The following is a 17,225-nucleotide window of genomic DNA, read 5'->3' on the forward strand; positions in this document are numbered from 1 at the left end:
TCTGGGTACCGTGTAATTATGTGAATGGATTTGTTGCAAAAGTAGTTGGGGTTATTGAATTTTGTACAGCTCATAAATACGTCATTTATCTAGTTCAACACTACTGAATTTAATTCCCCCAATAGAGTTGAAATTCCAAAAAAATATTTTCACTCTTAACTTTAAGAGGGGGTAAAGTCATTTATTAATGCTACAACTATAAATTATTTTTTAATATTTTTACAAAATGTTGATGTAGTCAATCGTTTATTGGTTTTTATTTAGACTCACAATTAATATTACATTTTCATTTACCAATAATTGCTCATCACATCAACAGTTTGTAAATTTTTTTGTAAAATAATTTATATCTCTAGTATTGTTCTAAGTTCATTTAATCAATATTTACCTCCTGCTTATTATTGAACTAACCTACTTAAATTGAAAACTTGTGGATTGAGTTTGGATTTAAGGATTCATAATTTAGGAATTTTAAAAATGATTATTAGGATTTGAGCTTTGGATATTTTGCACAAGTTATAATATTTATGACATTATGAATTTAAAATGACATTTTATATTTGATAATATGTGGATTTCAGTTATCTCAACTGATAAAGTCTCTGATAGTTAAATAAAAGATCTGAGATTAAATCTTTGCCAATACCAAAAACCGATCAGTGTATTGATCTAATGACAAAGAGCGCAATTATCAGAAGCAGATATTATATGTTTAAATTTTAAAAAAATTCAATTATATCCTTAAAAGTTAACTTATTTAGGATAAAATTAATTTAATTTTGTTTCTTAAAAAAATTTATAATTTCAGTTGCATATATTAATAATGAAATCTATTCATAAATTTTATCTATGGAAGAAAATAATTTTTATTTTTACATTATTCAAGTTATTTAAACTAAAAAATTAAAATTAAAATCATTCTATTCAAATACATCTTTCTAAACTAACCAGTTGAGTCGTGTGTGAGATGGTTTATCATTCCTAAAGAGATTTTATTTTGCAATACATTTCACTTGCATAATTGAAAATTTAATTTAAAAATTGTAGGGTAAAATTAAAAGTAGTTAACATTCAACCCCACCCATTTATGTTGGTCACATGCTGTCAACTTCTCCCATCTATTGATTTGCGCGCCCCCTCCCGGCGGCCAGCCATTCATTAATGAGATTGAGATGAAATGAGGGCTCAATAATACGCATCACATGTGCTTGACCAGTTGAAAATGTGTTGGCAACTTCGGTCACTCTAGCAGTCCACATAAAAGTGACAAATTAGTACAGACAAAGTTCTCTTCTGGCTAAGACATGACGTCCTTCTTGCCACAACGAGCCAGTACAAACTTTATTTGTCTTAAAGACTTGAAGTTATTCATTTTCTAAATAAAGCATTCGAAAGACACAGACATCTTGTATGCTAGAAAAATCATCTGATTATGATGGTATGGATTACTGTGTGTTTTTATGTGGTGGAGGTGACTTCGGATGAGTTTGGGATGAGATTATTTCCTTCAACTTATTTAATTTTTAGTTTATTTTTAGTATTATTTATGGATTTTATTACACTTTTTAGTACTATTCATGGATAAAAAATTTGCCATCCCACTCATAAACTCATTTCACATTGTGCTCGCTGCATCTTTCATCTAATCTTGTTGTTGTTGGGTTATAGATTGACTCTAGTTAATTAATTTATTCAATTACCTAAGTTGATTAATTATGTCAAATTACATGTAAATCGTGGAAGTACCAACAAATCACTAAATAAACTAAGTGCAGCGGAAATAAAATAGACACGCTAATTTGTTAACAAATGGGGAAAACTTCTCGTAAGGCAAAAACTCTACTGGTTGATTTTCAAATCACCACTCCTAAGAATCCACGAATCAAGAACATGCGGTTACAAGTATAAAGAAACTTACTACTACCATAAACTATCCCAAAATACCAATTTACAGTTGAACTTTTACTCTAATCTCCAATTAGACTTGCTCTTATAGAGACTTATTCCTGTATGCACGGACCCAGTACATGTTTGACTTCTCAACAACTGATTGATTGTTGTTGGACGCAAAGTTCTTCACTTCAAAGCATGTTGAAGATCTGGAAGCACTTAGTTACACAACCCTAAGGCACACAAGGACGCAGTAGCTTTTCACAAAGTGTATGAGTTCTCTAATTGAATCTCTGTATATTTAATGACTTTAAAATAAAGTTTTTATATGGTCTAGAGATTTAGTGCATAAAATTCTAGCAATCTAAGTCATCATGGGCCGAAATTCAGATCTGAGAATTCTGAAATCGCAGAGCTCAATAGATCGAGAGGTGTCGAGCTTGTGTCAAGAATCCTTCATTAAATCTCGATAGATGCTAGTATTGAGCTTCACTAAATCAGCTTTTCTTCACTTATTTCTTGGTTCAATCTTCATGTCTTTAATGATATCACTTGTTATGTAGGAGTTACATAAATTTTGATATATTAAACTCATCTTAGATCTATCTAATTACAAATAAAATACATTTTGTCAAAGAATAAGCTAAAACATAGAAAATATGACCCTAATAGTTGTTGTTGATCATGGCATCTTCGAGAGACCTTCACATTATATTCCAAACTCATGGTTTCACCGACTCCTACTGTAAGTTTGAGGGAAAATATTAAAGATGCTAGTTTATTTAATATGTGTAATCACCCAATAGACCAAATTATGTTGTAAGCTTATGCTGGGCTAACCCTAACTCCTATAGCCTATATATAGGCAATATAAGGTTTATTGTAAATAATACTTAAGAATACAACTTATGTAGGACTACGGATTTTATCCTGTAAACGTAGAGCGTTAGATAATCTAACCACATAATTAATTCCCTTGTGTTCTCTATCTTGCTTCCACCTCTTAACATCAATCCCTGCAATTTTTTCACAGCCATAAAATTTTGAGCATGGAATGAAATAAAAACATTATTAGTTCTTACTAAAGAGTAAGTATTTACTGCAAAAAGTTATTGTGATCGCTTTACTGCAAAAAGTTATTTACTAAAAACACTATTGTTCGGTTCCCAAAAGAAGAACCAAAGAGTTAAAAAAGAGAACAATATCGGTGATCGCTTTAACGAATTTATTGCAAAAAGAAACGTGAGTAAGTGCTGCATTTATGCTCCATGATTATGTCGACAAATAAATTTTTTTTTTTTTTAGGGACTATGTCGGCAAATAAATTAGTCTATATATTATTTTGCTGAACAATATCAAATTATCAACTATATAGTAAGTCACAGAATTAGAATTATTAACTATAAAAAAAGTTAGAATGATTAATTGTTAAAAAAAAAAAAAAAAGCATTAAATTATAGATACGACAAAATCTGCAGCTCCAACATTCAGAAAAAATAATAATACGAATCAATCAATAAAAAAATTCAGAAAAAAAATAATAAAAAAGTCTGACCTCGAACTGCAAGATTTGATTGGAAGGGAGGATGGATTGAATTTTAAGAACTGTTTCGTTGATAGGATTGTGATCAGGTACAATATTTTAATATGAATGATTGAAATTTAAAGTTGTAAAATTATTGAATATAAAAAAAGAAAATGCTAACGAGTGTTCTTAAGACATTAGTTAACAATTTATTTTAAAAAAATTTTGACATCACTTTTATGAGAAATGAAAAAACTATCAAAACATTAATTGTTTTTTTCTTTTTCTTTTTTTCATAAAAATTTTTTTTTTAACTGGATTATTAACCAATATCCTAAGGACACTCGTTAGCATGACCTTATAAAAATAAGTAAAAGAAAAAAAAAATGTTTTGAGAGGATACGAGATCTAAGAGTAATGTTACAAACACAAACTATTTTACAAGATTTTTAAAAACTGTTAATGTGGCTGAGCATTTACCAAATAATTATTGGTAAATAAAAATATGATATTAATGATGGTTCAGATTAGAACTAATAAAAATTTACCACATTAATAATTTGTAAAAATATTGTAAAATAGTTTATACATGTAACATTACTCCGGATCTAAATCCCATTTTATGAGCACAATTATTGTCATTTGACAAACCCAAATATAGAAATCGATAGAATGAGTTATTTCTTAGTTACTTGATGTAAATTTATTTATTTATTTATTTATTTTTATCTGAGATGGTGGGCGTGATTTTGGAAACATTTAAAGTCCAACCCAATCTATCTGTATCTGTCACATCGCGTCTTAAATATTAGAGGAAAGGTATAACCATATCATATACAATGTGCACGGATTGAATTAATGCTTCCATTAATTATCCAAATAATACAAATTGTGTAAGTTGATGCTGTGAGAATGTTAATCAGATGCTTCATGATAGACTTACCAATGTACAAATTTTAAAGTCTCCAAAAGTGGTGGTTGGCCATGTTAATCTTCCTGCAAATGAATTCATTAAAAAGAGTGATATTTTCACAATATTTTTAGAACAAATCCTAAGAGATAAGTTATTATTGATTTTTTTCATTAAAAAAAGAAGAAGTTATTATCGGTTTTTATTTGAAATCACCATTGAAATTGCTTTTTTCGTATATCAGTAATAAATTTGTTACTTAAGATTTGTAGTGAAATCCTATATAAAAAAAAAATTATAATGAAAATGTTATGAAAATAGTGTAAACCTAACAATGTGAATGTGTCATTTTTGGCATTTTCTAACCCTATTTTGAACTATCATTAAATTTTGACCCAAAAGTGTTGTGGAATTTAAAGCTAGCCCAAAATAGCGTTAAATTTTGGGCTATCATTTCTTTTTATAGGGATTTTTTCCTATCATTAAAAGAAGAAGAAGTCTTCCAAAAAATCGAAATCCTGTCATTTTTGGCATTTGCTATCTCTATTCTTCTGGAAGTTTTAAACGTGTAATCCTAGGCTTTTTTAAGATAGATACACGGTGCATTCTTAAGCGTTAGCTTATATTAGTATTTAGCAAATTTAAAAAAAAAAGAAAAAGAAAAAGAAAGGTTAAGCATTGAATTTATCATATAAAAAAAACTTTTGAATTCATTATTATTATTATAAAATCAATATTACACCATTTAATATTTTTCTCTTGGTGCGAATTTTGAAAAGTTTATTGTTAGATTTTATATATATATATATTATTAATATACTCTAAATGTTTGCAAAATTTCAAAATGATTAAGAATTAATAAGCAATATTACAATATTCAATATTTTTCTCTTAGTGCAAATTTTAAAAAGTTTATTGTTAGATTATATATTTATATATATATATATATATATATATATATATATTTTTTTTCTTAATATACTCTAAATTTTTTCAAATTTTCAAATATAATTAAAAATTAATAACTATGCGATCTATCAAATGTTTTGATTTAAGTTCTTGTATTTTAAAATCATACATAAAAGATGAGTTTCTTAATTGAATAGTAAATAGCATATGATTGACATGAAATTTATATAACATACATTTTAAAAATATAAAGAATATATAATCTAACGACGAGATATTCAAAATATTAATCCAAGAAAAAATTAAACACACACACATGGGGGTTACATTCATGTAACTTTAAACAATATTACACTACACTACTAAATATTTTTAAATTAAATGCAAATTTAACAAATCCACATTTGCATTACATTTTTTTTCTTATATTCTTTATGTTTACAAAATTTCAAGATAATAAGTGATCAATAATTATCTAGTCTATAAATATTTAAATTTCAAGTTATTATAAGCTAAAATTATGTATAATAAATGAGTTTACAAATTAAATACTAAATAATATTTGATTGACACAAAATTGCCATGCATATTAAGAACATAGTGAACATATTATCAAATAGTAGTAGAATTTTCAAATATTAATTCAATAAAAAATTATTATGTAATGTAACATTGTCTAAAGTAACATTTAAGTAATGTTACATTAGGTGTAACTTGATTTTTACCATATATATATATATATATATAGAAATTTGAGATAATATCAAATAAATCTCCACTTTAACCAAAATATTTCCTCTTTCATTGAAGTTCCACCTTAACTTAAAAGGAAAAAGTCACAAATTGAACCAACCTTTGCAACAATTTTCCACATTGGAAGAATTTGTAGACCACCAAAGCTTATAAAATTACTATCCACCTTAGTATGAGATGAGCCGCCAAATACAAATCCTTAACGGATCTCCATCTTGGATAGACTTCTATTAAGCCACAAATGCCTTAGGTGCCAAGCGAATTTAGAGACCAACAAATAGAAGTGCAAATCACCTCAAGCTACACTCCAAATGCACCTATAGTCGTCAAGCATACTCAAATGTGCTCAAACATGATATATATTGATCAAGTCCAAGCAGTTTTGGAACATGACCCAGTGACTACCTTTGTAAATATATCTTTGCAAGTTTGTATTCCAAAGAAAAATCCAATTGTTGTTGGATTATGACATCAATAATTTAGAGTTACTACATAAAGAGTTCCATCAAATTTTTATACCTAGAATTCCATCAAATTTTTATACCTCGAAACAAATAATAGTAGCTAAGAAACTTAAAATTGACATTGTAAGGTTTAGAGTTGGCAAATTATGTAACAATGTAATCTTGATTAAGTTTGTATTGAATCATCATTAGTTCAAGATGAATTGTCCAAGAAGTATATTAAAAGAATGTAGAATCTATAATTTCAACTAATGTTCGAATGTTAGTAAAAACATTCAACTGATCTTTAACTGGTGTACAATCAATCGAAGAGCAATAAAAAATTTTGGATTCAATTTTGTTGATGCATTTTAATTGAAGTCTCCTAGGTACAGGACTATTATGGACAACTTCCTTATGGTTGTAAGGCATATTTTTAAGACATATTTAGAGAGAATATCAAAGCTGCCATCTTTTCAACCAGTATAAAGAGCCTGTAGAGGTATCTTCTATATATAATGTAAGGTTGAATTTATTCAACCATCTAATTGGCTTTATTCCGTGCCAAATTTGCTTGTAATTCAGCATTTAGAAACCCTGTATTTAGGTGGGATTGATGTAAGGGTAGTGAGTGAGATAGAGTGAAGTTTGCTCAAGAGTGTGCAAGAAAACAGAGTGTCGCGGCTGGGACTCGCGGGTGGACTCGCGGCTTCAACCCGCCAGAAGATGCACACGTGCCAAGCATGCTGGAAGATGAACAGTCATGCTAGCTGGAGCACTACAGGACAAAACAGGACAACTGGCCATACGGTTAACTCGCGACTGGATCTCGCGACTTGGTCAAGCCGCGAGGTCAAGCCGCGAGCCACCCCTGTTTTGTAAAATCCTGACGTTTCACATTCCTCTCCACTCTAGTATAAATACCCCTTTAACCCACGATTGAAAGAGAGCTTCCAGAGAGAATTTTGAGAGAGAAACCCTAAAGAAAAACCAGATTGTTTTACCCACAATCTCTACCTTAGAGTCTCATCAAAATCCCTCACTCTCTTCCTCTCCATTGTCAAATCCTTGAGAGGCCTTTATACCAAACCTGGTTCTCACCATTATCATCTCTGTGAGACAGACGTTTGGAATTCTGGGAAGCAGTTAGGAAGGAGCCAATATTCATTGGTTGATGCTACGGTGTAGTAGCGGAATCCGGAAAGCTAGAAAAGAAAAAGGTTCGGCGCAACCTCGTTGGAGCAAGAAACTTGGAGGGCTTAGGTGCATTGGGTAGATTAGGCTTGGAGGGTCTATTGCTGTCCTTGTATCCCAACTGTATTTTCTAGTGGATTGATTACCGCTTGGAGGGCGGCGGAGAGGTTTTTCGCCGAGGTCTTCGGTTTCCTCTTCGATAACATATCTGGTGTTATCGCTGTGTTTGCATCTTCCTTCCTCTCTATCTCTGCCTTTACATTATCTGCTGTGGTTTATTTTGTTGTGGCTTAGATAGTTGTTTAATCAATACCATGTTATAGCATATGTTAAGTTTCCGCACACTATTGTTTAACATATTGCGTGTGTTGATTAAATTGGTTTTTGGGGGTCTAAACGTTCAAAAGTGTTTTTGTACACGTTTTTGAACTTTCATATAATGTTGTTACTGCCTTAGTGCGCGAATCCTAACGTGTCTTTGTGATAAATCAAATCTCTAAGAGGTTCTTGAAGTTGGTTGGAAGTTTCAGTCGTGAAGCCCAGGTGCATTATCCATGGAACATTCACATGGTTGAAGAGTTCAAAGATTCAAAAGTTATAAAAGAATTAGGGTTCAAATCTCTATTATCTCGTTGTGACTATTGAATTGAAAAATAAAATAAAATAAAGAATTAACATGATTTTTAATGAGAATTTTATTTTTTTTCCACCTTAAGACAAGTTTAATATAAGAATATAATCTTTTACTTTCATAAAGTTTTATTTATTTTAGAACAACAAAAAGAAGAAAAAATAAATAAATAAATAAATTATGTAAGACAATAGGAGTATTATAAAAAATTTTGTCATACAGATATAGTACATGTCCTGCCATGCCAGACTGTTAGTTATATCGAAATGGACAATTCAAGACAAGCAGCTTTTTTTTTCTTTTGGCTAAATTCAAGACAAGCAGCTTATAAGCACAACGGGTTTAAAGTTTAATAATGTTAATATTCTGTCCATCGAGAAAACGAAACCACTGTAAACTAGTTTAAAGGTGGTCGCTTTGTCTGTACCCAATGGTGGTAGAAACAAGCAATTTAATGTGATATGAAAAGTGAAAAACCAGAGCATGAACCTTATATAAAGCTAGCCCTACTGACTCATTCACATGTGGTAGTGTACACACATAAGAGCAGTCCTTGAGTTTCTAACAAAACAATCTCTATGGACCGCTTTTTGTTTAGCGTAGTAGGTCTGGTAATCACATTGAGTCTTATTTCCTCTCAAGCTGAGGCTCGAGCTTTCTTTGTTTTTGGAGACTCACTAGTCGATAGTGGCAACAATGACTACCTTGCCACCACTGCTCGTGCCGACTCACCCCCTTATGGCATTGACTATCCAACTCACAGACCCACTGGCCGTTTCTCTAATGGCCTTAACATCCCTGACATTATCAGTAGGGTTTTTATGTTTGTGTTATGTTTATTGTAGTTATTTATAATTTACTTCTTTAAACCGTTTCTTGTTTACTAATATAACATAATCTTGTATGTGGGGTTTGATTTTAGTATTTATAGTTATATACATTAAAAATGTTGCATTTGTCATTAGGTGAGCAAATTGGGTCAGAACCCACTTTGCCATATTTGAGCCCTGAGCTCAGAGATGAGAGACTACTTGTTGGTGCCAACTTTGCTTCTGCTGGGATTGGAATTCTCAATGACACCGGAATTCAATTTGTAAGTCGAAGAACGATATTCAATTTGTTATTATTTTACATTCAAAACAAATTTTTTGTTGTTATTGTTAATGTTATTGTTACTATTATTGTTCATATTATGTACTACTACTACTATTGTGGTTACGATTATTATAATTATTTTCTTTTTCAAGTAAGGAAAAGTGCAAGTATTTATCTTACATTTGAAGCTAGAATAACTTATGTTGAGTTATATTCTTTTAAGATGTAGCTAAATTAGAGAGAGCAAAAGGATTGATGAATAATGTAACTAATACTTTGTGTCCAAACTTGCTTTATTTAACTTTGCAGATAAACATAATCCGAATTTGCAAACAATTGGATTACTTTCAACAATACCAACAACGGGTGAGTGCTCTTATTGGGGCTGAGCAGACTGAGCAACTTGTGAATCAGGCTCTCGTCCTCATTACTCTAGGAGGAAACGATTTCGTCAACAACTATTACTTAGTGCCCTTCTCTGCAAGGTCTCGCCAGTTTTCTCTCCCAGACTATGTTGTCTATCTCATTTCCGAGTATCAAAAAGTTCTAAGGGTAACTTCCTGTTCCTTTTCTCTATTAGTAATTTTAACATGCTAAAAATGGTTGTGACATTGAAAATGATTTGTGAACTTCAACTCCGTTTTCATAAATATATGTCTTAGTACTCTTAGAATTTTTTGATGTCATAATCACTGCATTATTTTATCATCAGTGACATAGACCAATAAAAACAAACATTTTTATATTTTTTCAAGAATAATTCTTATTTATTGCAAATATGTAACTGAATTTAATAGAAAAACCTATTGCAGTACATTTATGATAGTGTACCTAAATTTTCCTAGCTTTATCTTTTTTTCTCTTTTTTTTTAAAACGCTGTTACCTGTTTGATGAATTATATATGTGATTTAAGTATTGCTGCATGCACATGTTTACACCATAAATAACACAATGTCGAGACAAGAATCACAGGAAATTAGGAAGAAAATAATGGTGAAGGGGACGTATAAACGAATTATTTATGATAAAGATTTGTGTGAGGCATAGGTGGCATATCGAGTTATTATATGACTTTTGGTTGGTGAGGCCAACAAGTATAATTGTGCTTGTTATTTTCATGAATGCTTTTATGGAGACAAATAATGATTCAAAATTGCGCTAATTAAAGCTCTTTTAAGGAACCAAACATAATAGAGTGTGATAGGACTCTCTCTCTCCTTGCTAAAGGAATTGAATAGCCACTCCTTGTATCATTAATGTCATGCAATTCCTTTTAAGACAAAATACTACCTTTCCTTGCACTAAACACAAGTTTAAGTTACTGGCAGTTGTATAATTCAATTATACCTTATAATATTTTCACTAAATACATTCAGGGTTTAAATCCCCCCACTCCAACTATTGAATTATCAAAGAAAAAATAGACTTATATATAAAAATAATGCATGCAGAGGCTATATGAGTTGGGAGCACGGCGGGTTTTGGTGACTGGTACTGGACCATTGGGTTGTGTACCAGCAGAATTGGCCCAGCGTAGCAGAAATGGCGAGTGCTCAGCTGAGCTACAAAGAGCTGCGGCATTGTTCAACCCACAACTCGTTCAAATGCTTAATCAACTTAATAGTGAGATTGGTTCAGATGTCTTTGTTTCTGCAAATGCTTTCGAAATGAAAATGGATTTCATTAATGATCCTCAAGCATATGGTATGTCAACCTCCATGAATAAATTATTATAGTTTTCAGAAAAGTTATTAACAATTTATCATACTTTCTAGAAAAGTTGTTTCACAAACTTCAAAATATCAAAAATATATTCTACTATGAGTTTTGATACACTATGTAATAAAGACGGCGTCCTACACACTTTGATTGTACCAACTACCAAGTGGATGCCCTCTTAATTTTTTTATTATTTCTTCTCTTCTCTCCTTAAAGTCATATAACCTGGCTACTATGAGTATGAAGTATTAAAATAAAGAATTTTTGTAAGTGAAACTATAATACCTCATCGAAAACAATGGGAAACTATAGTCTCAGAGTTTTTTTTTTTTTTTTTTTTTTTTTTTAAATAAAAAAAAATCTACCCAATTAATATTATACGACCAAAGCATCTAAATATTTAAAATAAGTTTTATTATCTATTCATATTTTTAAATAATCTACCATAATTTTATCTTTTAATATAAAAGTTGGGTTGCATATACACAACGTGTGCACTATACAACTCAATATAAATATTATAAGTTACATGACAATGTGTCTCAATATAAGTATTACAAGTCACATAAAACATAAGTAAAATTATTAACATAGTTACTTTAATGGAAACTCTATTTCCAAAGTCTTTAAAAAAAAATTAAATACTATCAAACCCTAATTAAACCTCAAAAACCAAAAGTTTCAAGGTATTTAAATGATATATTATTATTTATTTTTCAATTATTTTATAATCTATTATTATTTTTGAAGTTGGTTAGAACTTAGATTTACATGATCTACCTTTGTTTTGTAATTTAAAATTATTTTTAATCTATTATTTGAAAATTCATTTTAGTAATTATATTATTGAAAGATTATCTTTAATTTACATATGATACTAGATACTATAGTTTGGATACGAAATCGAGGGAAATGTTTAGGAACACTTCAACTTTATCCATGTATTTAATGAAACGTCATTCAGGAATGGTAGATGCAACAACCCATGGCCATTAATTTGGTGACCAGACAGAAAGGCAACAATATTCAATAGAAAATTCATGGGACCACTGGGAGTAAATATCATAATAAGATAGGGCAGTCTTATATACTAGGGTCACCTTATATCACCTTGTTGAAAGAGATATCTCCCAATTGTGAAAAAAATTATAGTAATCTATCAATGTTTTTATGATATAGAGATATAATTAATTCTTCAATTATTGATATAACTTCTACCTGGATTTAATAACAAACCGTGAATTATATAAAAATATTTAAGATGTCAACAAATTAACCGAATTTTTTGTTTTATTTTCTCTATATTACTTGAAAATTTTGGTGAAATGTGATTAAATGCTAATAATGCTATGCACTAACTAGACAACATTTTGAGTAACTGCGGCTTCAAATAATATAATCTAAGTCCACTTTCTGCAGAAGTAGGATTTTCCTGTGATTAAAAATACTCTAGTCTTAAAGCTAAAAAGAGAGTAGTAATTAACATGAGTGTCATGGTTTTGCAGGATTTGTTACATCAAAGGTAGCATGTTGTGGACAAGGACCATACAATGGAATTGGACTATGCACACCTTTATCAAATTTGTGCCCGAACAGAGATGTTTATGTATTTTGGGATCCCTTCCATCCATCTGAAAGGGCCAACAGACTGATAGTACAAGCAATTATGATTGGATCCACAAAGTACATGCACCCAATGAATCTCAGCACCATTATGGCTTTGGACTCCAAGGCTTGATAATCTTCTGCACTTCTTGATGATCAACTCGTCTTAGTTATATATGTTCATGTTTAAGCAGTCAATTATTTTTCTTATTGTCATGGAAATTTAAGGCCGGTTTATCGGCTTTGGAAAATAAGCAAGTCTTCAGTGCTGGTGTATTAAGTGTTCTGTTTGTACTGAACTGCCCTACAAAATGTTACTTATTGATTAATTAGAAAATTACATCCTATGGTTGATTTCTACATGCCTTTGGATAATGGTATTTTTAAATTAAACATTTATGGTTTGAAATTATTTTTGGTCATTTTGTTTAACTTTAGTAGGTTGATTTGGTATTTTTGTGGTCTTGGGGTTATTTCGGTTATTATGATGAAGTTTCAGGTTGGTTTGGTGATTTTGGTGCTTTGGCAATTGAGGTGTTTTATCTATTTCTGTGAAGTTGAAAGATATATCGTTAATTTTAATAAAGTATGGGGGCATACATATAATTAACCTGAAGTTTAAGGACATAATAATGAATTATGCGAAGTATTTGGGCCTATTTGTCATTTCAGTGAAGTGTATTGCAAAGTTGTAATTTTCGTGTAGTTTTTGTTCTAGTGGGCTTTGGGGTTGGGCTTTACTTTTGGTATGGATTGGATTAATTACACAGGTTTAGGATTACTTGGGCTAAAGAAATTAGGCTTGTGTTCTAAAGGTTTATAGAATTAATGGGTTAAACCATGTCGTCTCAAATGGGTTTATTGAGTTAGGTTGATAATGGATTTTGGGCTTCATGTAGGTTCATATCGAGCTCAGAGAAAAAAAAAAAAAAAGGAACTGAACTTGGTTTTTTTGGGTAGAACTGAATTGGGCTTGGTTCTTTAATGGGTATTGGCTCATTTGGTTTGGTACGGGTTTGAATGACATAAAATGGGCTTGTCTTGGGATGGGGAAGCTTGGATTTTGGGGCTAGTGTTTGATTTGCAAATATAATGGTTGAGTGGAGGGGCTGTGATGTATGGCCTATATGTTAGTAGATCCGTGAGAGTGTGTGCGTGTGTTTTAAATATTTATGAGCATAGTGTATAGCAGGTATGCGTAAATACAAAAATAAGGAGAGGTTTTTCTTTATTCTTTTTATTTTTATTTTTACTTAGTTTAAATAGAAATTAATTCAAACCTAATCTAAATATATATATATATATATATATGTATGTGAAGCTCTCTATTGTAGATTTAAATTCAGACTCTTGCCCCTAACCCCACAAAAACTTATATTTATGATCTCTCATTCGACAAAAAAGAGATTAACACATGAGTCTTTTGTTCTTATTAATTTTTTTTTATATTTAATTATTCTTATTGGATTACTCTACTACTCAAATTGTAGTTATTTTTTTTTTGAGAAAAACTCAAATTGTAGTTAACAGTGCAACATTACTCTACTACTCAAATGGTACTGTTAAAATATTTTTTCCTAAATGGGCGTTTAGTATTACGCAACTATTAGTACTTTTTTTTTTCTTTTTTCTTTTTTCTTTTTTACACTTTTTTCCCCCGCTTTTTCCTAGTTTCAACTTTCATGCTTCCCTTTTCTTCTTTTTCTTCTTCATCCTTTATTATTATTATTATTATTATTATAAGTGACGGTTCTTGTTAAGCACCTTATGTCTTGGCAATTGCCATGAAATTACAATCTATGGAAAAACCTTAGTTTGAATAGCAAACAATTGATATCATTTGCCAATCATGGAAGAGTAGAGATAAAATCAATTACAACAGACATTTGATGACTCTATTATCAACAAAGGATAAAATTTGAGTCCTTAAGTTGATTAAAAATCTTAACTTCATAACAATTTGAAATCCCTTATTTAATGAAATTTATTCAAGTTTATATATCCTCTATTTTTCTTATTGTGTGAAACTCACCTGAGTTCACTTGCCTACTTTCAAGGACAACTTATCTAGTTGCATCGATTAATTTGATTATCATGAGTCTTTCTTTACTTAACTTTGCTTTCTATTGTTTTTTGGATTCTTTTTAATTATTGAATTCTGGCTTTTTCATGTATGTATGAGAGAGAGAGAGAGAATGTTATAGTGATTTCTATTTTTAATTTTGATTATTTTTTAATGCTTATATATTTGGATAGTTTTAAATTTGTATTTTAGGCTATTTACATAAATATGCCATGGTGATTGCTTGAAGCTTAAAACACATATATTAGTGCAATTTTAATAATAATTCGTGCCATACTACAAATGAGGGTGGAGAGTGATGAATCTAGAAAAATCATTAAGTTCGTCTGTTAATATGGACGACCTTGCATCATTAATAGACCATCAAAGATAACCGCTCAACATATTCAATAACAACTATCAAAGGTCTTAAACTCTCATCAAGACAAAAAACGTTACAATCAAGGTAATAATCACCCTAATTTATGTACAACAGCTACCTAAGTCACCTATAAAATGGACAATCAGTCTCACTAGCTAAGGTATGTCAAAAACCACTACAAAATACTATCTATATACAAAAGATATGGGCTGTTACTAACTTAAGTATCGGAGGCACCCCCACTAGGCACAATCTGGTGGTCTCTTCGATCAACTCTCTTTATCTTGTAGGTCCTATAAGATCGTCTAAAGCTCCGGATTTGACAAGTGATCCAACTGACGATTTTGGCATCATCATTGAGTTTGAACTTTTGGTGTCCTAATAAAAGAGATCAATCAATATTATTAAGCTACAAGGCAATTGTCACATATTTGATTTACGATAAAAGATGAAACATCAGTTACATATACTTTATGCAAATAGTTAAAGGGAATCTCAAGTTCAATAAAAAAGAACCATATTTACTTTAACCAGACTATTAGATTTTTGTTTAAAAGCAATCAAACATTGTTAAACTTGGCTAAATTTATGGTTTAACCATTAATTTGTGTAATCCAATATTACGATGTCTAATAAGGGTAAATAGGCTTTAATTTATCTTGATATAACCTTGATTTTCAGGCAATTTTGTAAAAATGGCAATTTTAAGATGCTGAGATTGCAAGAAATGTTCTTCCTTAAAAAAAATTAAAAAAGAAAAAAAGATTGCAAGAAATGTTTGACAAAACTAGGAGGTCAAAATAGGATAGCGGCAATAAACCAAAAAAAATCCAAATCAAGATAATATAACATGAAATTGAAATTCCACACAACATCAGTTTAGTTCAGAAATACCTCAAACAACATAGGTTGCTCAATTATACCACAATATATAATGATGTAACATTTTTTTTAAAAAAATACTATTATTACAAGACTCAAATCGACATAATAGAAAACAAAGGACACTTTGAGAATCAACTGCAAAGACTGCACCAACCCTAACATTCCTCCAATCGAACCTGAAAGTATATAACACCAAAATGTGATACACATTAATAATTAGTGTAGATAAAAAAGAACATTCAATTCCTCTATTAAAAAAAGTAGGAGACAAATCATTTAAAAAAAAAAAGATTTAATACACAAAAAGGAACTAATATATTGTAAAAGATTATTTAGTTTATGGTGTCACCAAGTACGCAAAGTTATCAAGAAAAAAAAAAGTAGGATGTTGTATAAAAGAAAGGACAAAGTTTAGTTACAAAATTAGTTCTAACTTAAGACTATAACCTTAATCAATATCTTTTTATTGGAAGTAAATTTTGACAAATCTACCATTGAATTACATTTTCTTCTAATATCCTCCATACTTCCAAAATTTCTAAAAAATTAAAGATCAATAGCTATGTCATCAATAAATTGTTTAAATTGTAAGTTTTTATAATTTAAAATTATGCATAAAATATAATCTTATAGATCATATAGTAAATAGTATTCAATTAGAACAAAATTTGATATGTGTATTAAGAGCGTAAAAAATATGTGATCCAACGACTAGATTTTTGTAGCTAAACTTTGTCCATAAAAGAAAATGATTAGTGCATAAGAAAAATATGTTTTTCATGAGAAAAAAAATAAAATAAATAAAATAAAAAAGAAGAAGAAGAAGAAGAAGTATGTGTATTAATTACCCAAAAATTGATAAAATTATTATATATCAAATCAATATATATTGGAACTCCATTCTAAAACTATGCATTCAAGATGAGATGGATCAGCTTGTCCATATAACTAAAATCATTAAGGAAATAATTGGTATAGATTTCATAATTACCACAATTTTCTCCAATATCATAAGTTAGAATAGGGAAATGAGAAATAGTTTTCTAAACAATTTATATATATATATATATATATTTATATAAAAGAATAACAAAATTAATTGATTTCTTAAGAAAGAAAATTATAAAACCAAGGTTTTTTTTCGAAAGGACACCCAAATTATGTTTCCTACTTAATTTACAAGTTTGCAAAAATTATAATTTTGAATTTACTTTCCTCATT

The 17,225-nt window shown here is 29.9% G+C and overlaps 1 protein-coding gene across 1 annotated transcript; it reads left to right on the top strand.

Moving 5' to 3' along the window:
• The first annotated feature begins 8,769 nt into the window (after window positions 1–8,769).
• LOC126717627 (GDSL esterase/lipase At5g33370-like) lies at window positions 8,770–13,087 on the top strand. The gene is made up of 5 exons (XM_050419458.1): window positions 8,770–9,065; window positions 9,221–9,348; window positions 9,660–9,902; window positions 10,803–11,055; window positions 12,576–13,087. The coding sequence occupies exons 1-5, from the start codon at window positions 8,834–8,836 to the stop codon at window positions 12,806–12,808; spliced, it is 1,089 nt and encodes a 362-aa protein (XP_050275415.1). The 5' UTR covers window positions 8,770–8,833; the 3' UTR covers window positions 12,809–13,087.
• Window positions 13,088–17,225: the final 4,138 nt, after the last annotated feature.

This window comes from Quercus robur, chromosome 3, assembly GCF_932294415.1.
Source record: "Quercus robur chromosome 3, dhQueRobu3.1, whole genome shotgun sequence".
Taxonomy (NCBI): domain Eukaryota; kingdom Viridiplantae; phylum Streptophyta; class Magnoliopsida; order Fagales; family Fagaceae; genus Quercus; species Quercus robur.